The sequence below is a fragment of the Peromyscus maniculatus genome, chromosome 8, assembly GCF_049852395.1.
Source record: "Peromyscus maniculatus bairdii isolate BWxNUB_F1_BW_parent chromosome 8, HU_Pman_BW_mat_3.1, whole genome shotgun sequence".
Taxonomy (NCBI): Eukaryota; Metazoa; Chordata; class Mammalia; order Rodentia; family Cricetidae; genus Peromyscus; species Peromyscus maniculatus.
Window position 1 is genome coordinate 45,053,278 of NC_134859.1, and position 22,153 is coordinate 45,075,430.

Here is a 22,153-nt window from a genome sequence, read left to right on the forward strand (position 1 = left end):
CCAACACCGTTTCTCCTCCTCCTCCCTTCCAGCCTACGGTAATCCTACTTTCCCTTTCTTTAGGACAGTGGTTGGTTAATGGGACTTGTCCTCAGGAAGGACTGATGGACAGCGCCTCTTAAAAAGAGCCACTTACTCGGAAGTCAGGGTGAGCGTTTCCGGGTCACGCGACGCTGACGCTTGGGAGTCATGTGATACCAAGATGGTGGTGCCGCGGTAGCTTCCCAGGGACAGTACAGTCCTAGGAGCCGCGACAGTTTCTGCCCTTAGGTCGTGGGGAGGCCCATTTAGCTGACTCTTCGGCCGCCCGTGACCAGGACTAAGGACCTGATCGGAGCTGGGGCTGTTGATGTCACTGGTAGGTGCCGGGGAGTGCTGGTGACCTCGGTTCGGAAGCCTTGCGCCGGCCGGGGAAACAGTCAGAGCGGCTCGCCTCCTCCGTCATCTGGGCTTGCAGCTTTGGAGTTCATGAGGCTTCCCAGGGCTTCCCAGGTCCCAGACCCTGCTAATCTCCTGGAATTTGAATTTTTGGGTGTGTGAGAGGGAGCTTAGGACCCTTGGAAGTGCAAAGAAGGCCGCAAGAGCTTCGCTTCCTCATCCAGAGGCCGGACTTCCCTGCCGACTAACCCCGCATTATTTTCTATTTCCTCTCAATGTTCTCTCCGTATTTCAGGAAATATGATCAGCGCCCCTGATGTGGTGGCTTTCACCAAGGAAGACGAGTACGAGGAGGAGCCTTATAATGAGCCCGCCTTGCCGGAGGAGTACTCAGTACCTCTCTTCCCCTATGCCAGCCAGGGGGCTAACCCCTGGTCTAAACTGTCCGGGGCCAAGTTCTCCAGGGACTTCATTCTTATTTCCGAGTTCTCTGAGCAGGTGGGACCCCAGCCCTTGCTGACCATCCCCAATGATACCAAAGTTTTCGGCACCTTTGATCTCAATTACTTCTCCTTGCGGATCATGTCAGTGGATTACCAGGCTTCATTCGTGGGTCATCCTCCGGGTTCTGCCTACCCCAAGTTGAACTTTGTGGAGGACTCCAAGGTGGTACTGGGAGACTCTAAGGAAGGGGCCTTTGCATATGTGCACCACCTTACTTTGTATGACCTGGAGGCCCGTGGCTTTGTGAGGCCCTTTTGTATGGCTTATATCTCTGCAGACCAGCATAAAATCATGCAGCAGTTCCAGGAGCTTTCAGCTGAATTTTCCAAAGCATCCGAGTGCTTGAAGATGGGTAACAGGAAGGCATTTGCTGGGGAACTTGAAAAAAAGCTGAAAGACTTGGACTACACGAGGACAGTGCTGCACACGGAAACTGAGATCCAAAAGAAAGCCAACGACAAAGGCTTTTATACGTCTCAGGCAATCGAGAAAGCCAACGAACTGGCCAACGTGGAGAAGTCCATCATTGAGCATCAAGATTTGCTGAGGCAGATCCGCTCATACCCTCGCCAGAAGATGAAGATGCCTGATTTGCATCCTGGTGATGTGGAGCATACTCAAGATCAGGCTGAGCAGGTATCCACTACCTCTAACCCTGAGGAGTCAGCGAATGCAGACCTTTATACCTGCAGACCGGCTTACACCCCCAAACTCATCAAAGCAAAATCCACCAAGTGTTTTGACAAGAAGCTGAAGACCTTGGAGGAACTCTGTGACACGGAGTATTTCACTCAAACCCTGGCCCAGCTCAGCCACATCGAACACATGTTCAGAGGAGACCTGTGCTACCTCCTGACCAGTCAGATTGACAGAGCACTTCGCAAACAGCAGCACATCACGAATTTCCTCTTTGAAGACTTCATGGAGATTGATGACAGGCTGGAGAAACCAGAGCATGTGCCCTCTCAGCCCAGTCAGGACAGGCTGCCATCCAGGCCTGTGCAAGAATGCCCCATTCCTAAAGTGTTGATTAGTGTTGGTTCTTACAAGTCCAGCGTGGAGTCTGTGTTGATCAAGATGGAGCAGGAACTTGGCAGTGGAGAGGACAAGGAAGTGGAGGCAACAGAGTCCAGCAGTTTTGACCCCCAGGAAAACCTGGACTACCTGGATATGGACATGAAAGGGAGTGTCAGCAGCGGGGAGAGCATCGAGGTCCTGGGCACCGAGAAGTCGTCCTCTGTGCTGTCGAAATCTGACAGCCAGGCCAGCCTCACGGTGCCGTTGAGCCCCCATGTAGTCCGCAGCAAGGCAGTCAGCCACAGGACAATCAGTGAGGACAGTATTGAAGTCTTAAGCACCTGCCCATCTGAGGCCCTCATTCCTGATGACTTTAAGGCCAGCTACCCAAGTGCCATTAATGAGGAGGAAAGCTATGCAGATAATGAGGGGGCCATCCATTTCGAGGCAAGTGTCAGCCCCCCAGAACTGGGTGAGACTCAGGAGGGCAGCTTGGAAAATACCCCATCCCAAATAGACTCCAGCTGCTGTATTGGGAAGGAGAGTGAAGGTCAGCTGGTTCCTCTGCCCACCCCAGCTTATACTCTCTCTGATGAGGATGGTGTGGTGAGCATCCCCCCACGGCGCTACGAGCAGAAGGACCAAGGGTTCCATGTGGACGCCATGATGGAAAACACTGACCCGTCTCTCCGAGACAACAGTGGTGAAATGTTCCCAGCTTATGAGCTGGATCCAAGCTGCCTCCTGGCTAGCCGAGATGTCAGTAAGACAAGCCTGGATAACTACTCGGATACCACTAGCTACATGAGCAGTGTGGCCTCTACCAGCTCGGACAGAACCCCCTCTGCTCACTCTGCTAGCCTCTCCTCTGACAGACACAAAAAGAGAGCTGGCCAGAATGCCTTAAAATTCATCCGCCAGTACCCTTTTGCCCACCCAGCCATCTACTCCCTGCTTAGTGGGAGGACACTTGTGGTCCTGGGCGAAGATGAAACCATAGTCAGGAAGCTTGTAACTGCACTGTCCATCTTTGTTCCCAGCTTTGGCTACTATGCCAAGCCAGTGAAGCACTGGATATCCTCCCCTTTGCATATTATGGATTTTCAGAAGTGGAAGCTTATTGGCCTACAGAGGTAACTGGTTCCAGGTGGTGGGGAAGAGCACTAGACATTAAGAGATGAAGCAGGTTGTTCTGTGGACCCCAGGAAAGGGAAGCTTGCTTTCTGGACAATGGATAATCCAACTCATTGCTCTTACCTTTGGCAAATCCCTCTGGATTCCATTGCCTTCTCTATCATGGGGACGGGGTTCACAGTTGCTAAGTGATTGCCAATGCTAGCACCTTCCTGCTTCCATGTCAGAATTGTTTGGGAGAATTATTCTTTGTGTATGTGTTTGGTGCTAGCAATAGAACCCAGGGGCTGCATGTGCTAGGCAGACATACTACTGAGTTATATTCCCATCCCCTGGGAGAATTTTTTAAATCGTGAATTCCCACTCAGATTCTAAATTGGTTGGTCTGTCTGAGATAAGAACTGGAGTCTTGGTCCAGTGAAATCAGAGAATGATTGGACTTGGAGATCTTATGTTCATTCTGACTCCAGTTCACATTGGCATAAAGAATTGTAGCTGTCACTGTGAAAGATAGAAAGCCCCAGTAGCCTGTATCCTGCTACTGGATTGGCTCTGGAAGTCGAGGGGTCCCAAGAGCCTGTCCTCCCCCATTTGAAGTTACGGTGTTTCCTTACCATGGCTCATTCACACAAGTATTTGGGCAGGTCACTCCTGTGTTCCAGGAAAATAGAGTACACTTATTGGTCATTTGCTAAGTATTGTGAGGCTAGTGAAGTGCCAGCCTCTGCCCAGTGCCTGAATTACAAGGTAATCCAGCCATGTGAACTCTGGCCCCCATCCTGTCACCATGCCACCAGCTTAACCCCTCTGAGGCTAGTCCCTTCTCTGTAGTCAGCTGGCAAGTCTCTTATGAGAGCAGATGCCTAATCACTGACTAGTCTCTACAAGTGTGCACTCTAAAAATGAAGGAGTCAGGCAGGGCACAGAACTCAGGCGGGGAAGTGTCCGGTAGCACATGAGATATGAGGTGAGCTTCCTACTGAGGGGCACAAACGGTGGCAACGCTCCTCACGAGTGTCACTGCCTACAGTGCCGCTGCTCCAAGGGATGATCTCCCTGGGCAGGAGCCACGAGTGGCATGGCAAATGGGTAGGTCACAGCTGGCCCAGAGAAGCCCTGGGGGAAGTGAGCTGAAACCGTGACACCCGGACACCAGGAGGTGAGACCTGTCGGGGTGATGGTTGCAGAGAGCGCAGGAGTCTCGGTCACTGCTGACATTGCCCCTCACTGTGGTGCATCTGGACTCCTCCAACTGTTGTGTACCTCCTCTGCTTCTGTGCAGGGAGCTCCCAGAAGGGCCCAGATGGGGACAGTGGTACTTCAGAACAGCACCTGGCCTTAGTGAGTAGCTATGTGGAGGCCAGTCTGGGCTGTATTAGCAAGACATTGGCTTTAAAAAGAAAAAGAAAAAAAAAATGATGGGGAAGACATTGGCTTTAAAAAGAAAAAAAGTGATGTGGAAAGGTGCGTCTGTGTAGTGGCCCTCACTCCTGTCCCCAGATGTGGAGTGAGAGGTGCGTTTGTGTAGTGACCCTCACTCCTGTCCCCAGATGTGGAGAGGTGCGTTTGTGTAGTGACGCTCACTCCTGTCCCCAGATGTGGAGTGAGAGGTGCGTCTGTGTAGTGGCCCTCACTCCTGTCCCCAGATGTGGAGTGAGAGGTGCGTTTGTGTAGTGACCCTCACTCCTGTCCCCAGATGTGGAGAGGTGCGTTTGTGTAGTGACGCTCACTCCTGTCCCCAGATGTGGAGAGGTGCGTTTGTGTAGTGGCCCTCACTCCTGTCCCCAGATGTGGAGAGGTGCGTTTGTGTAGTGGCCCTCACTCCTGTCCCCAGATGTGGAGAGGTGCGTTTGTGTAGTGGCCCTCACTCCTGTCCCCAGATGTGGAGAGGTGCGTTTGTGTAGTGGCCCTCACTCCTGTCCCCAGATGTGGAGAGGTGCGTTTGTGTAGTGGCCCTCACTCCTGTCCCCAGAGCTGTGAGCAGCCGCAGGACTATTTCTGTGAGCAGGGTTCATCTGGCTCCTCAAGTCCTGGCTTCTTCACATGGAACTGCTCAAATACAGTTTTTAAAGAATCTCACTTGAAGCCAGGAGGTGTTGACCCACGCCTTTAATCCCAGCACTCAGGAGGCAGAGGCAGGCGGATCTCTGTGAGTTCGAGGCCAGCCTAGTTCTACAGAGTGAGATCCAGGACAGGCTCCAAAGCTACACAGAGAAACCCTGCCTCGAACAAACAAACAAACAAACAAACAAACAAACAAACACCTCACTTGAACCACCAGCTTCCCTGGCCCTTGATTCTTTTCCCACACAGGCCTTCTGCCTGGAAACAGCCACTGGTGACTCTCCCATCATTTTAAATGAACACCAAAGACAAGTGTGTGGCTTGCTAGAGCAGTGACAAGATCAGAACTGGTGGGTAAACAGGACCCGGTTCTAGTAGGAGAGAGTGCGTGGGAGGTAAAGGCTTAGGCAGGGTCCTGGCTGGGTGACCTCAGACTCCTTGGTCCTGGTGGCCTCCCTGGTTTGGATGGTGGCAGTGGCTTGGGGGAATGGGCTGTGTTCACTGTAATGGAGCACACGGTCTGGGGCCTGATTGTGTATTTGGCTTCCTGAGGAAGAATTTTATGGGGACAGAAATGGAAGATGTTGGATGGAGGCAGCATCTGGGAGGGGGTGCCAAAGCTGAATTTCAGGAAATGGCCTAGGCTGGGACATCACAACAGAGATGGAGGTCAGACGGGTAGAACTCTGCTGAGCCGAGTGGGGAAGGAGCTCTGCATGCTGAGCTCAGGGTTTGCCTGGGCCCCTCAGTGGGAGGAAAGCAACTACATACAACAGAGAAGCTGGCATGCAGTCAGCAAGGCCCCCGGTGGGGGTGGGAAAGCCAGGCCGTTGAGGACTAGGATTGGCAAAGGGTGAGGGGCGCTCTCTTCACACCCCTTACTGTCCTCGTGACTGTTTCTCACCTGCAGGCCCCAATTCTCCCTTGTTCACGGGGTGTGCTGTCCACCCACTGCCACCGGTTCGGGGTTTAGGGCCTGTGTGTGGCCTGCCATTTGAATTCTAGCTGACCTTGCCATGGTCTTCAGGCCTTCCACAGGCCCCAGGTCCCACTTTCCTTTCAAGTCCAACACTCCCATGAACAAGACGAGACTCAGCCATTCTTCATTGCAATCTCAGCTCCCAGGGCAATGCCTGGTTAGGTAGTAGATGCTTAATAAATAATGACGAAGTGCACCCAGAAGGAAACAATAGTGTGGTCGCGGTGGTCTTTCTGTTTCTGTAGTGTCGCGTCTTACATAAGCCCTAAATGTTAAGAGGAAGGTCATTTGCCTGCAAAATCTTGTCAGTTGTTTGCTAGGCCGGTGGGAAATGCCTACCCTCGTAGAAGACTGCTCTACAGGAGAGCTTTTTGTCTTCTTGTGGTGCTGGGATGAAAACCTTGGCCGGTGCATGGCAGGCAAATGCTCTACCTACTTTACCCTCCCCTGCTTGAGGAAGGCCGTTTTTGTTTTGTTTTGTTTTACTTTTAGAAGTTTACTACAAGTTGGGCGTTAGTGGCGCACGCCTTTAATCCCAGCACTCGGGAGGCACAGGTAGGCGGATCTCTGTGAGTTTGAGGCCAGCCTGAGCTACAGAGCAAGTTCCAGGAAAGGCGCAAAGCTGCACAGAGAAACCCTGTCTCGGAAAAAAAAAAACGTTTACTACAGATTCAAAGGTGGGAGTTTAAAAGGGAGAGACTCAGAGCACCATGCTGTCTGAACTAAGCCTGCAGGTCAGCCACACGGTGGACAAGAAGCCAGCTGGCAGGAAGGGGAGCATTACAGAGCCCAGGTCAATATTAGGGAAAGCATGCTCAGAACAGAGGTGGGAAGAAAAGGAACAGGCTTTTCTGAGAAGCTGGGAGGTTTTTAGGAACAGCCTCCGAGGCCGAGCACTTGGTCTGTTTCACTTCACCACTGAAACACATGCTGCTGGGCAGTAGGGACGGACCACCGAGGAGATGCATCCCGGGCTTTAGGATGGGGAATTCCTCAGCAGCACCCCCTGAGGGCCAGACCCCATCCTAATGTGACTTAGTTGGCCACTTTGGTGACTCCATGAAGAATTAACAGTGAGAAGTATCTCCATCTCAGAGATGAGACTCCCAAAGGGTAAAGGAGATTGTCTAAGCTAATAGCCCAGAGATGAGGGAGGCCTGAAAGTGCTTCAGTCTGGTGTGAGGAATTTTCAGAGGCCATCAGGAAAGTGCCCAGGGCCTCAGAACCAAAGCATCTGAACTTCCTCTAGGGCCAGTGTATGCTAGTTGGGTGCGAGTTAGTTTGGGGACAGTGCGCCTCACCTCTTAACTATCTGCCTCCATTTTTCCAACCCTTGCCTTTTTTTCTGACCTTGGCTTATCTCTTTCAGGGTGGCCTCCCCTGCCAGTATGGGTACCCTCCATACCCTGAGCCGTTACAGCCGCTATACAAGCATCCTGGACCTGGACAGCAAGACCCTACGCTGTCCCCTGTACAGGGGTACACTGGTGCCCCGCCTGGCTGACCACCGCACTCAGATCAAGCGAGGCAGCACGTACTACCTGCACGTCCAGAGCATGCTCACCCAGCTCTGCTCCAAGGCATTCCTCTACACTTTCTGTCACCCCCTGCATCTGCCTGCCCACAGTGAGGAGACGCAGGAAGCGGTGGCCAGCAGACAAACCAGCTTCCTCAAGTTCAACCTGGGGCTAGTGAACGAGGACGTCAGGGTGGTGCAGTACCTGGGTGAGCTGCTCAAACTGCACTACACGCAGGAGCCGCCTGGGGCCGCCCACCCCCTGCTCAGGTTTGACTATGTCCCCAGCTTCTTGTACAAAATCTGAGGGTTCCGGCCACTGTGACCAAGACCTGACTCAGTACGGGGCGGGACTGGAAGGGTTGGTGTGACTAAATGCTTGCCTGAGCTGGCGTGCTGAGCTTTCTGGTGTCAGCGGAAGGAAACGGGTGGCAGTTGTGGTTCCCATCTTGTCCTGGCAGTGTGGGAAGTGGGCCGAGCAGAGGTGGAGCCTGGCTCCCCAGAGGGGGCTGCAGCTGCTCTCGGTTCCAGGGAAGTGGCCACCAAATAAGGGGTGTCCTTAATTTCCCAAGGATCAGCAGTCTGGGCAGGAAGAGAAAGCTCCAGACCCTGTGGGGCTGGAGCAGATGAGGCTAACGAGCCAAAGCCCAGATGACATTCGAGTGGCAGAATCAGCCTGGGAACTGGTGTGCAGGACACAGGACAGCCATCGTCTCCATCTACCTCTACCAAGGCCCTGTACTTGGCTTCCTGGACCCCAGCAACTGAGGGGAGGCTCCCGAACAAGGACACGGAGGAACCAGTGCTCCGGTCAGTTGGAGAAAGACACACCTGGGCTGTGGGAGATGCAGACCACAAGTGGCCCCTTGCCCTATCTTCCCCTGTCAAGGAAGTGCTCATTGAGTCCCCAGGGGTCATTCCCTACCGTGGTCCTGGATGTGAAGCAGATGTCACAGGGCTACAGCCAGTACGAGAACTCCATTGGGAGCGGTAGATAAAGCAGGCCACAGGCCATTCCCCATGATGACAGGAGCTCCTTCTGGCTCTTCTCAGCCAGACATGAACCCGGACACCCAACTGAGGTCTGGTTGCCTAGCTCTTGTTCTGACCGGAACTTAGGAGCAAGGATATCCTGTACCAGCTCCTGGGTGGCTGTCATTAGACCTACATCTGGGAGGCAGTGTGCACCTCCATCCTTACAATCATCCACATGTGAGTGGTCCCCACCTGACCCACTGGTGGCCATCGTCATGACCTCCCCAGGACCTCCATTGCAGCTGCTCCTCTTGTGCTCCATGGAGTGAGTGCTCCTCACAATCCTGAAAATGTGAGATCTGTTCAAAACGTGTTGTCCCCAAATAGGAGCAGCTCTGGTCGTTAGTGCTTTCTAATTAGCTGAAGACAAAGACAAACCCCTGCAGTAAATGGGACCCAGGCCGGCCCCATGCATGCATCTGTTAGGTGCTGTGTCCCCTGCACAGGTCTGTCAGTTGGTCACGCCACTGAGGTCTCTCACAAAAAGGAACCCTGCAGAAGCCAAATAACCAAAGATGGCTTGCAGCATGTCACTCCTGTGTCACGTTCCTTGCCCAGGACTTTGACACAAAGTTGCAACCTGTTGGTTCTGGTCCATGGCTTCAGGTCATGATCCCCATTTCACTCTAGACAGTAGTATGTGGTTTTGCTTCTGAGGCTCTGACAGAGAACCAGGATTTTGTCACTGTCTGTTACAGGTATTTACAGACACCTTAGCAGCTGTGGTTTCCCCTCATGGACTCCCCCATCTGCTCTTGCTTCTTAGTGTTCTAGATGCCACTTTGGTTGGCTAGTTCCCTCAGGAGCCAGGCTGGGAGGTGGTCAGTTGCTGTTAGTACTGCCTCAGCACGGGGACTCAGGGTGAACACTGTTCCTGCACTGAGAAAGGCGAATGAGCTGCAGCTGGGCCTTGTGGGTACTGAAAGCACAGACCTGAGTGGCCTCAAGTGGAGCTCCATGGAGCTCCTTGGCATTCATCCAGGGTGACTCAGAGGACAAAGCCAAGACTGGTGTGGAGTGGGCAGAACAGTCTTATGGAGCAGCTGTGGAAATGGCGAACAGGTGCCTGGCCTGAGTGGCTCCTAAGTACACACTGACAAGGGGTCCAAGTCCTGGAGACAGGATCTCATGTAACTCAGGTTGGGTTCAAACTCAGTATGTACCAGGGATAACCCTGAACTCGTGATCCTTCTGCCTCCACATCCCAATGGCTGAGACTATAGGCATGCTACCAGACCTGTTGTCTACATTGAAACTTAGTTTTAAAACTTTGTTGTGGTGATTTGAAAGGTATTAGTCACTGGGACTGAGTTTGGACAGAGGAGGACTGGGATCTTCTGGAAGTAGTGTATCTATACACCTTGATGCTGTGGAGACCTATGCAGCAGGACTCAACTCCTTACATTTTCATTAGGTCGTTGGGCGTGATGACACACACTAATCCCAGCATTCAGGAGGCAGAGGCAGGTGGATCTCTGTGAGCTAGAGGTCACCCTGATCTACATGACGAGTTCCAGGCCAGCCAGAGCTACATGATGACACCCTTTCTCAAAGAACAAAAGGTTTCACCACCTTTTCTCAAGTACTAGGCTAGTAAGGCTTTTGTTTTGTTCTTTTGAGACAGTCTCATATAGCCCAGGCTAAGGATGACTTTGAACTTCTGATCCTCCTGCCTCCACGTGCTGCGATTGTAGGACTGTCATGCCTAGATTATACGGTTTTGGGGAATGAACCCAGGGCTTTATAAATACTAGGCAAGCACCCTACCAGCTGAGCTATATCCCTAGCCTGGCTAGTTTAAATTATACCATGAAAAACACTTCACAGAAAGATAAGAGCCCCTTCTTTATTCCTATCATTTTGATTCGTAACACTAAAACTGCTAAGTCAGGTTTATTTCAACTTGACTACCAAGCAGTTACTCCCCTTCCTGTTTTTAAAGCTGTCTAGTTTAAGAACCATCCAACTGAGCTGGTGATTACACTTCTGTCATTGTACAAGTAATGCTTGTACATTACCGAACATTCACATGCTCCATTGTTGAGGTCAGTCCATGGTCTTCTGCATGGGGGATACATGGAATACACTGGCTTGAGTTGCCACCTTCTGCCTCACCATTTCCCTTCAGTAGAACCTTGAATTAACAAGGTTTTAACTCAGCCAAGTGGTGGTAGCACATGCCTTTAATCCCAGCACTTGGGAGGCAGAGGCAGGCGAATCTCTGGGTTCAAGACCAGGCTGGTCTACACAGAGCCTATCTCAAAAACAAATACTTTAACCCCTCCATGATTTGCTACTGAAGTGGCTGAAGTTACTCTTGGAACTTGGAACTGGACTTCATTTGTGACCTGTCATTCCTGATTTGATCTTTAACTCCTCCTTTACTTTAGGGTTTCAACCTCATCTGAATTAGTTCCCATCTCATAACCCTAGGAAAGCCAGGAGACCTCCCTTCTCCCTGGCCAAATATCAAAGCCAGCAGTGCTGGGTGGTACCAGAGGCAGAGCTTCTATCTTGTGTGCATCTTGGCCACCAGCCTGTTTTGCTCAGTGCATGCCACTCCCCAGCCTGAGTGCTACATATTGGACCAATGTCCTGTGCCACCGTGGTTTATCTCCCAAATGGTTGGGTTGGGTAGCAGAAGCTCACCCAGTTGGGGATGACGCACCATCAGGTATACAAGGCCTCTGGAGGTTCCAAGTCCTCGTGGCAGTAGCTCACCCAGTTGGGGATGACGCATCATCAGGTGTACAAGGCCTCTGGAGGTTCCAGATCCTCATGGCAGTAGGCCATGCGGGATACTTTCTACTTCTCCCTCGAAAGCTCCTGAGAAAGTGCCTTGGCTTGTACTTTGAAACAAATTAGCCAGCTTTCTGGCTTTACCCTAATACTGTGATCAAATTGGAATTTTTAAGGGACACACTCATACTTAGGCTGAAGAAAGGAGAGATTAGATTTCTTTTGCTCTGAAAACAAAGCCTTGCTTGAGCTTAAACAGTTTCCCCGAGCCCTTGGCCCACTATGGTTTGGTTAAGTCAAAGCTTTGGAAAGGAACAGCGGAACAGATGAGCTGTAGCAGTGGAGGAAAAGCGTCCTGCAGCGTTGATCTACGGGTTTACAGCAGAGGCCCTACTTGGAGCTGTCTTCAGCTGGGCAGGAAGAATTAAGTTCCTGGAATCAAGATGGCTAAGGCAGTGTAGCAGCCCCAAGATCGGAGATGAGGGGACCAGTATACCACCACACCCCATGGAAGTGGACCAGCTCCCAGGGAGCCTTGGCCAAACCATCTTCTGGACAGCTGGAGCTGCGGGCTTGACTGAGGCGTACAGCAGTGAGCGGGCGGCACGGTGTGCGATGAACTCTTGTTATTTTCTAAGAAGCTGTTTTATTGCTGCATGTCCCATCATGTCTGTGAATGTGTGTCCAAACCTGCAAGCTGCAGTCACAGTACTGGACCGGCACTGCACTGCTGACGTGACTGTGTCCCACAGGCATTATGCACAAGGTTAACCAGAGTAAATGCCAAACAAATAGTATGAGGAGTGTACTTTTTAAGATATTAATTTATTTGAGTTCAGATATTTTTAAAATATAAAAACTGGTTGTATTTTTTAAAGCTATAATTCTTGTAGACATTCTGTGGGTAAAAATTTGATTGTGTGTATTAAAAAGTCACCAATGGTTTGCAATTCAGCTATGTAAAAATAAAGACTCTTTGGGAAGGTAGCACTTGGGCTCCTAATTATAAGCTGGTTATCTCAGGAAGGTGGAACACAAAGCCTTTGGCCTCTGCTGATTCTCAAACCAGAAAGGGATTTGCACAACATAGAAATAGCCAGTTCTACAAGGTTGTTTGTGCGGTAGGCATGGACCCAGGCCATCATATATACTGAATGTGTGCAATACCTCTAAGTGACACCTCTAGCCTTCTGTAACACACTTCGAGCTGCTGGCTGACAGTCATTTTTCTTTTTTTCCTTTTTTTTTTTTTTTTTTGGTTTTGGTTTTTCGAGACAGGGTTTCTCTGTGTACTTTTGCGCCTTTCCTGGAACTTGCTTTGTAGACCAGGCTGGCCTCAAACTCACAGAGATCCGCCTGCCTCTGCCTCCCAAGTGCTGGGATTAAAGGCGTGCGCCACCACCGCCTGGCAGGTCATTTTTCTTTAAAACAAAATGTTATGTGATTTACTATTTTACCTGTACATATGTCTGCACCTCATGTTTGCCTGGTGCCCTCAGAAGCCAGAAGAAAGTATTAGATCCTCTGGAACTGGAGTTTCAGATGATTGTGATCCATCATGTGGGTGCTGGGGATCAAACCAGGGTCCTCTAGAAGAGTAGCTAGAGCTGAGCCATCTTTCCAGCACCTGACACTAACTCTTGCTTATACATCTGTCTAGTTCATGATATCAAACTCAGAGCAGAAAACTTAGTGCTCCTCTGGCATCCTACTGGGCAACAGAATAGGAATGATAGAAAACACAAGAGTGGACCTGGATATTTCCTTACCTGCCACAGGGCCCACTGAGAAAGGAGAATTCTGGGATCTTTAATAGCTCTGCCTCATGCTGCAGTCAATAAATGAGATCAAATGGATACACAATACTTTCCCCCCAAAATAATTCATTATATAAAGCTGCTGAAAAGTGAAGTTTCAAATTTATAGTCCTTAGTAACCTGTCCAGAATCTGAAACGAGAACAGCCTGTCAGAAACACCCTCCCAAGCACAGTGCAGGCTCGGCTGTCCACTCTCGAGAGGGTGCAGGGTTCACAGAGTCCTGGAGCAGTCCTACCCTCGTGGTGGATGCTGCCTGTGCTACCTGTCAGTAGTCGGGCAGGCCAGGTATTGAGAAGGTGGAAGCAAAACTCTCCACATCTTCCCGGAGAGTCCTCACAGCACTCTGGTACTTCTCATCCCCTGCCAGCTTCTCCTTGAACTCCTTGAGTGTCGCCCTCACGGCCATGTCGTTCTGAATCTGCAGAGTGAGCTCTATCCCTGTGCAAAAGACAGTGGTGCCATGTGTGGCTTCCTTCACTGCATATCCTGCTGTAACTCATAGGTGTCAATGTTCTCAGGTGATTCCAGAATGTGGCCCTTGGCAATAGACATCTACAAACCTCATACAAGAGGGAGTTGTAGACCAGCTTTCACCAATGGCTGGGTCTTAGCTACTAAACACTCCATACACACAAGTAAGGCATTCAAACTTCCAACACCTTACCCCTTACCTCTGTGGATAAAGCGTGCAACTTTTCGGAAGTCTTCTTCCAAAAGTCCACGGGATGTCAATGCTGGGGTCCCCAGTCGCAGTCCACTGGGCCGTAATGCGCTCTTGTCACCTTTGAGACAGACAAGGTCTTGAGCTGTGCCAAACACACCACTGTGCCCGCTGTATTTTTTAAAAAAAACAGTTGGGCAAAGATCCTGGTCTGTGGATCCCAGCTTGATCTAGCAAGGAGGCAACTGACTTAAAAAAAAAAAAAAACGTGGGTCTGAAGATAAAGCGTATGGACCACTGTATTAACCTATGAAAAGCAGTCCACGGTGTGGCTCTGGGTCGTTCAGAGGTGAACATCTGTCTGGGCCTGACAGGAGAAATGCTATTTGTTTAAAGAGTCCCTGCCTCTCTTACAGTGGTCTGTCTCCTAGGCTGCATACTTCCAACTCCAACACTGACTGGAAGAGATGCATTAGGAGAGCTATGGAAGAACCACGGGTGTCTCACCTGGACAGGTATTCTTGTTGCAGGCAATAGAACAGGCTTCTAGTACCTTCTCAGCTCTTCCCCCATCGGTGCCCATGGGGCGGAGATCCACTAGGATCAGGTGATTGTCAGACCCACCTGGAAACAGTTGGATACAATGGGCTATAGAAGGTTGGCCACACAAGGGAAAGAACCCGCTGTTCTGGAGAGGTGGGCAGAGATGCTCCAAACCTAGGAACTGGGAAGAGGACATAACTGGCCACACAAAGGGGTGTAGAGCTTCTGGCTGAAATGTCCAGCAGCTTCTATAGCCCAGACTGCCTGTGCCATGGTAGAGACCCACACAGGCTGAAGAGCTCAGCTTCTCATATTCTGTGACATTTAAATGACTCTAGGTAAATGTTCTACCACTGAGCCACACCCCCAGCCTTTCTGAAGCCAGTTTTAAGAGGCTCCTCCTGGGACAGGTATGGTGTTATATGCTTTCAATCAATCCCAGCACTTGGGCAGAGGCATATGGATCTCATGAGTTCAAGGCCAGCCAAGACTACATAGTGAGACTTTTATCTCAAAAAATCAAAACCAAACCAAACCAATAACAGAAAAGATCTCCTTTTAAGTAGGACCGGAGTAGTTAGTAGAGGTTCAATTACTCATGCAGATGAGGTAATGACTACATGTTTAGGAGGCTCTATGCTTTTTTTCCAAACCCCATAAGGCTTGTAAAAGAGACTGAATACCCTTCATTCGAAATGCTCTAGATCAGAAGCAGTGTTTTGAGATTTGAGTGTTTTCATGTTTTAGAATATTTGCTAGGCCTTATTGTTTGAGCATCCCTAACACACAAATTCTAATCCAAAACTTTGCAGGCATCTGGTTTGTGTTCAGAGCCTTCAGATTTCAAAGGAGATATGTATTCATGACATGGGTAATGCTAAGATTCAGATCTCAAGGGTTCCTAAAAGTTCGTGGTGTTACAGGCTTGCTCTCTACTCTAGCATTGTTGAAAGGTGACAGAACCTGAGAGATGGGACTGATGCTGGGCACTGTGGTTGGTGTATGCCTATAGCAATACCCAGCATTCTGGAACTGGAGGCAGGCCAGCCTGGGCTATATAATGAAACCCTGTTTCAAAAAGACACTCCCCGAAAAGACAGGCTTAGTAGGTCTTTACGTCACTGGAGGACTGCGGCATCTCAGCCCCTTCTCTTTCTTGTTCCCTGGCTGTGAGCTAAATGGCAGTGCTCCCCCACAAGCTCCTACCACGATGTACCTGCCCAAAAGTAAAGGAGCTAATCGGGTCATCGACTGTGGACTGGACCAGATACTCCGAAAGTGAGCTAGTGTGTCTTTGTGTTAAGCTGATTATCTCAGGCACTTGGTGGACACAGCTGGCTAACAGAGGATTGATGGTAACAGAACTTTCTGGACCAAGCCCAAGGCCATGAAGATCCTGAGGCTCTAGGTCTTTCCACTTTGAACTTTGATTAAGCCATGCTGTGTGGCCTTGGAAGACCACTGTTCTCACTTCAACCCCAGACTGTTCTTGAGGGATGATTCCAAAGATGCAGCTTAACTAAGTCTACAGCTTAGTTTTGCAGATCCACAGCCAAGTCCCGCGTCTGCAGCCCCACTTCCATCAGCTAACATACTGGAACCCCAGGGGCCCGGATCAAAATATGACTGGTATGTCACAAGGCTGTTATGAGAGTCATATTTTACACTCAATACTTGACAGGAACCAGGGAGAGCCTACTGTGCCCTGGCCTCATGGATGGTGTGAGCTATCACCAAATGGAAGGATGCTGGCTCTGCCACCTGCAAATGGGTGACAGCTGTAACCTGACATCTCTCAGGTGAGTCAGAGCTGTTCTCAGAATGTGCAGAGTCCCCATACTGGGTGTCGCGTGGCAGCTACTAAGGCACACGGAAGGATAAGACCTGCCGCTGAGGGTCTGCTCAGCCGCCTGAGGTGGCAGGAGTCACTGCAGTGATGGCGACCACACCCTGACCAGATGAACCCAGAGGCAAGACTTCAACACAGCACCCAGGGAGAGGGGGTCTGCCCAGCACTGTGTGCATTCGGGATACCTGTGACTATTTTGTAGCCCAGCTCAGTGAGGGCCTCGGACAGAGCCCTGCAGTTGGCCACCACCTGGAGCTGGTAGATTTTGAATTCTGTTGTCATGGCTTGCTTCAGGGCCACAGCAACACCTGGAGGAGGAGACAGATTTAAAGACAGTGGTGGCTCAGAGGCAGGCCTTGCCTTCAAGGAACCCAGTGTCTGTGAAGTACTACACCCCTCCCCCACACACCCAGTTATACACTCCTGTTCTTTTACAGTGTTAGGGATAGAACTCAGGACTACGGCTGTGCAACACCCCCATATGCATTGTTTTAGCCCTGTAATTACCCTGCCACCCTGGCAGAAGTCACTGAAGCCACTCCCCGAGGAGTGTGATCTTAACTCTCGGGATGAAAGCCTAGTGATAATCTGGTTACAAGGATGGCTTTTAGTCCTTTTTATGCTTGACATATGGAAATGTATCTCTGGATGAATAAAGTCAGTCAGTGATGTAATGCAGCACTCTGAGCTAGCTGTACCCCCAGAAGGGATGGCCCGTTTGCCTCTCACCACTCAGGAGCACTGACAGACACCCTTGTGAATTCCTGAGGGCTGTTTGACTACAAGGGAGAAGAAGAAGCAGAGCACCATGCAAAATGCACTTAAGTCCTGGTATGGAGCCTCCTGTCTGCTGTTGGAGACACTTGGACCAGCAAGCCCAGCGTCTTCGGTAGCAGGAACCATCAGAGCTGAGCATACAAGCACAGTGGGGAAATCTGAAAACCTGCCCAGGGCCCACTACATCCCCCGCCCCACACCCCAGGCATCTTCTGTGCTCCGCCGATGAGCTGTGTTAAGCTAAACTAGTTTCCAGCTCAGAGATCTGTCTTCCTCTTCCTCCTCAATGCTGGGATTAAAGGCATGTGTCACCATGCCCCATTTATTTCTTTTAATTTTATGTGTATGGGTGTTTGGCTTGCATGTGTGTGCGTGCGCATCACTTGCATGCCTGGTGCCTGCAGAGAGCAGAAGTGGGTATTGGAGTCCCTGGAACTGGAGTTACAGATGATTGTGAACCCCCTGTGGATGCTGGGAATTGAGCCAGGTCCTCTGGAAGAGCAGCCAGTGCTCCTAACTGCGAAGCCATCTCTCCAGCCCCCATGTGCTGTTCTTTCCAGTATCCGTGTACACACTGGTGTCTTGCCTGAGAAACCCCACCTTGTCCTGAGCGCCTCAATACCAGCAAGTGCCACAGTCACTGCCGAAATGACAGGGAGGTGATCAAGACTGTTACAGCTTATCTATACGCCATGTGTCCAAACAGAGGGAAAAGGAGAGGAGAGCCGGGAGGGCTCCCATGGAACCCGGGTTCAAGGTGCAAGGGTCTTAAATGGGAGCCTACACCCCACAGGTGTGGGGTTGATGGAAGAGAAGCAGCCCGTCCCGTAGAATTGGGTGGTACTTTTCTGCCCTGCCAGCCATATTCATCTTTCAGCTATCTTCCCTGCCGCAGAGTGCTGCCTGAGGGATGGCCGTCTGAGTGGGACAGACACTTCTCTCCTGTCCTCACCCTGTACCACTTTTAACTGCCCCCCCCTTTCCTGTACAGACATTTTCTCCCAAGTTCCTTCTCCAGTGTGGAAGTCCAGGAACATCCTTTGGAGGAAAGGCAGGATGGGAATTATAGACTTCATGGGGCTTTGACCGCTAGGGTGCAACCCAAGGGCTCTACAATAGACCTGGTGACATTACCAGCAATGGCATGGTTGTGGGGGCCCCCCTGGAGGCCTGGGAACACAGCAGAGTTGATGAGTGACTCCAGCTCATAATGAATCTCTTTGCCAGTCTTGGGATCCACGCTGCGCACACCTGGTAAAGAAACGAGCCTGTTAATGAACAGACCAGTTCCTCTGACTCACAGCCAAATTGGTATGTGTGGGCAGTCCCACCTCAGCCTGGACTGGGGTGCAAGGGAAGCTGTGTTACAACGCCAGAGCACAGGGCCCCTGTGGATGGCTGGATGGCTGGTTTCAGTTGTACACCGCCTCCCAACCCCCTTTTTGAGACAGTCTTGCTCTGCAGCTTTGGCTAGCCTGGAACTTAAGGGATCTGCCTGCCTCTGCCTCCCAAGTGCTGGGATTAAAGGTGTGTGCCACCATGCTTGGCCCCCTTTTTTTCTTTTTTTCTTTTCTTTTTTTTTGGTTTTTCGAGACAGGGTTTCTCTGTGTAGCTTTGCGCCTTTCCTGGAGCTCACTTGGTAGCCCAGGCTGGCCTCGAACTCACAGAGATCCGCCTGCCTCTGCCTCCCGAGTGCTGGGATTAAAGGCGTGCGCCACCAACGCCCGGCTCCTTCTTTTTTTACATTCTGGAAAACTAATGAGGTTATTACAAAGCAACCGGTGATGGTTTAGACATGAGCACAGGTGATCTTAAGACAGAAACACTGGAGTCTGTACTCAGTCTGGATGATGACTCTTCCATGGCTCCCTAGATAGATTCCCCTTCCCAATCCTTTACCAGCCTGTATGGTCTGGCCACATGCTATTAGGGCAGACTTGCATACAACTGGTCAGATGAGTGACTGGATACTCAGATGTGAGGTCCAGGACCCTCTCCCCCACCCCCTCCCTTGTTTCCTTAATTTAAAAAACACAACTCTAGCAAGGGTGTGAAGTGCACACCTTTAATGCCCACACTCAAGAGGCAGAGGCAGCAGGATCTTGGGGTTTGAGGTCAGTTTGTTCTATAGAGCAAGTTCCAGGACAGCTAGGGCTGTTACACAGAAACCACGTTTCAAAAATAAAAAAATGAAAAACCCACAAATCTATTACTGTGTATGGGCATGATATGTGTGTGGACATACATGTGCTATGTATGGCAAGTACCATGGAAAAGGTCAGAGGGCAACTTTGTAGAGTTGGTCCTTTACTTCCGTTCTACCTTTATGTGGATTCTGGGGATTGAACTCAGTCACTGGGCTCGTGTGGAACATGACAGAGTGACAGTATGATGTGGTGATGCTCAGAGGACTCTTCGTGAGGAAAAGCAGACAGTAAAGACAATTCCTACTCAATGGTAAGTATCAGTAACACCTACATGTTCTTGTAAGGCGAGGACTGCTAGAGAAGCACTCTGGGTCAACTCCCTGAATCCCCAAACAGTCTAGAGGCACAGGTGCTACTGTGGTACCCTCTGCTCTAGAGAGGAGGAAGCAGGACTCAGAGAAGCTGATGGAGGCCCAAGATGACACAGCATCAAGACAGGCCAGATGCACGGCCTGGCTGAGGACCAAGTCCACTGCACACAGTAGACACACCAAAGGTCTCCAACCTGTGCTTCACCTACAATCTGATCACTTGAGAGACTGAGACAGGAGGCTTGTGCTATAGAGTGAGATCCTGTTTCCAAACAAACAAACAAACAAACAAACAACAACTCCACACCAAGCAAGCTGACAAAGGTCCTCAGGGGCCAGAGGACCTGTCTTGTATAATATTAGAGGAACCAGCCTCAATATTATACATCCCAGGGGCTCAGGAGAGAGAACTACTGACGGCGAGGATTATTTTCTGTAAATTGAATCTCAGCACACCAAGTTCTGTAGTCCACTTGCTTTAATTCCTCTGGCATAACATCCTTTATACACAGCTTCAGTTCTGTTCTCATGTCTAGCTCCTTTCTTGCCTGATTTCTCTCTATATTTATCTACTGTCCCCTCTAGGTTCTATCTTAATTCCTTCATCTAGTTCTGCCCCTTCTAGGTTCTCATCCATCTTGTTCCTTCCCATATCATCTCCTCTCCCGTCTCCTTCTCTCTCATCTGGCTCTTCCTCATCTTCCATCTCGTTCCTCTAGTACTCTGCTGTAGCCCTTCAATCTACTTCTCTCCCATCTCAGTTTGTTCCTCTCAAGTTCTTACCCATCTAGTTCTTCCATTCTCTTCTCCCCTCCTCTGTCCTCTGCTTTACAGTTATATATCTCCCCAAAATCACAATCCTCCCTTCCACCCAGGACACTCAGCCTGAACTTCCTCAGGCAGTGATTGTCCACTATCAGGATCAAATGGAGGGTTGATAAGAATTACAAAGAGGGGCACTAGTTGTTAATTACCATTTGTGACCCAAAGGGGAAGTGACTAATGAATTAACTAAAGGCTAAATATGGGTAATATCTAAGAAGAGGGATCTTACGTGCACAACTATAATCTTAAATGTGTTTGGTAAAGGATGTTAAAAATCTGTAAGTTGCTAGGTCAATGGGAGAAAATAAAACTGTCTTCTTTTTTCCTGTGGCTCCTATCTGTCCAAGCTGTCTGCCGTTTTTTCTGCAGGGTGGGGGAAAGTGTGCTCAGTCTCTAGGCAACCTGTGTACAGCTAGATGCCTCTGGTGATAGTTAAAGGGAGATCTGGAACTGGAGGTAAGGTTTGGGAAAGGAGGAAGTTAAGCTTAATTAGCACATCACCAGGCCTTCTCAAACAGGTAGCCTGGATGCTTAAGTCTGTTCTTAGAGAGTACAGAGGTATCTCTGATAAGGTACTTTCCTCCATCCGGTGATGGACCTGGCCGGATGCTACCAATAATGATAATTACAGGGAGGCTTGAACTGGGAGTTCTGGCTGAGCATAGCTGTTAGCACAGAAGGTTATCTAAATATTCCTAGAAGTGGTTAGGTAAGTAGTTAGAGGTCTATAAAGTTAGTAAGGCTGTAAGAAAGGAGGGGTCTGAGCTAAATTGTGTAAAGCTATTACTTAATGTCTACCTGACCTAGGCGGTGTCCCCTTGTGGAATTTACCTTAAGTCAGGAGACTCGCCTGTGGGTTGTTATCATTGTTAGTCCACCTGGGACTAACAATGGGCGCCCACCTGGGTGGTGTTTCCTGTAGTCCTTGAAAGTGGCCAAGGGAGATATCTGATTCCAGAGAAAGCCTTTCCCTGAGGCTGTTCTCCAAATTACCTGGAATGTGTATGTCCAGAGAGTGCTCAGTCTACACTGTTAGTCCTTCTTAGGGAAAAGTCAATTGGGAAAACTATGAAGGCACACATGATTTTCATAACAGAATACAGCTGATATATAACAAGCCAAGTAACACCAAAAACTCCTTGGGATTTGGCTTCCTCTGGAGGAATTCCATGATCCCTCCAGGTAGTGACTTTGCCATAACCAGCTGAGTTCTTATGATATATTCCTGCGGCCCACAACAGACCTGGGAGACTGAGGAGGCACTTGACTAGGCCTTGCCCTCAACAGGGCAGGGTGGGCTAAGGCAGTAAGAGCCTGCCAGGCTACGACAGACCGGAGGGCTAGTTTCTCACTTCCCCAAGGCTACCTAACTGTTGATAGGACTTGCACCACCGTGGCAACTCCAGAATAAGGGGAGCATGTACAGAGGTGGGGTGTAAGGTAGTAGGAAGAGAAGCACCTGACTAAAATGATGAAACTCATACAGAGGTTACTTGTATGTTTTATGTATGAAATATGAGTCTGAACTACCTAGTCGTGGCTGGCCTAGAACTTAACTCTGACAACCAGGCTGCCCCTAAACTTGCAGCTGTCTCCTGCCTACACCTTCCAAGGGCGGGGATTACAGATGTGCACCACCATGCCACTCCCATATCCATGTTTTATAGCTTAATTATTGTTGTGTGTCAGTGTGTTAGTCTCACTATTGCCCACCCCCACCCCCCCTTCTGAGCAGAGTCTCAGGCTGGCCTCGATTGCCTGATCTTCCCGCTTCAGCTTAAGAGCTGGGATTATA

General features: G+C 50.1%; 3 protein-coding genes across 5 annotated transcripts in view; 1 reads left to right on the forward strand and 2 right to left on the reverse strand.

Moving 5' to 3' along the window:
• The window catches only part of Top3a (DNA topoisomerase III alpha), a 41,192-nt gene extending 41,050 nt beyond the window's left edge, over positions 1–142 (reverse strand). The window contains exon 1 of one of the 2 annotated variants that reach the window (XM_042284140.2): positions 1–142. The gene's annotated coding sequence lies outside the window, so the exon portion shown is untranslated. The other variant, XM_076542504.1, reaches the window with a different exon arrangement.
• Positions 62–12,353, forward strand: Smcr8 (SMCR8-C9orf72 complex subunit). Of its 2 annotated transcripts, XM_042284143.2 has the most exons (3): positions 62–358; positions 674–3,032; positions 7,446–12,353. In XM_042284143.2, the coding sequence occupies exons 2-3, from the start codon at positions 679–681 to the stop codon at positions 7,897–7,899; spliced, it is 2,808 nt and encodes a 935-aa protein (XP_042140077.1). In that variant the 5' UTR covers positions 62–358; positions 674–678; the 3' UTR covers positions 7,900–12,353. The 2 variants fall into 2 exon arrangements, with proteins under 2 accessions (XP_042140077.1, XP_042140076.1); XM_042284142.2 differs by having other exon boundaries at positions 170–3,032.
• Positions 12,173–22,153, reverse strand: part of Shmt1 (serine hydroxymethyltransferase 1) — a 22,966-nt gene continuing 12,985 nt past the window's right edge. The window contains exons 8-12 of the mRNA XM_006973596.4: positions 18,150–18,266; positions 16,424–16,546; positions 14,354–14,470; positions 13,857–13,967; positions 12,173–13,623 (exon numbers count right to left, since the gene is read on the reverse strand). Of these exons, the coding sequence (XP_006973658.1) occupies positions 13,451–13,623; positions 13,857–13,967; positions 14,354–14,470; positions 16,424–16,546; positions 18,150–18,266 (641 nt within the window). The 3' untranslated portion in view covers positions 12,173–13,450. The remainder of the gene's footprint in view (positions 13,624–13,856; positions 13,968–14,353; positions 14,471–16,423; positions 16,547–18,149; positions 18,267–22,153) is intronic.

What these genes read in the sequence shown, in the direction of transcription:
- Smcr8 (XM_042284143.2), top strand. Translation starts at nt 679, where the DNA reads ATGATCAGCGCCCCTGATGTGGTGGCTTTCACCAAGGAAGACGAGTAC. An exon ending in AAGCTTATTGGCCTACAGAG is followed by an intron (nt 3,033 to 7,445) that starts GTAACTGGTTCC and finishes TATCTCTTTCAG; the next exon opens with GGTGGCCTCCCCTGCCAGTA.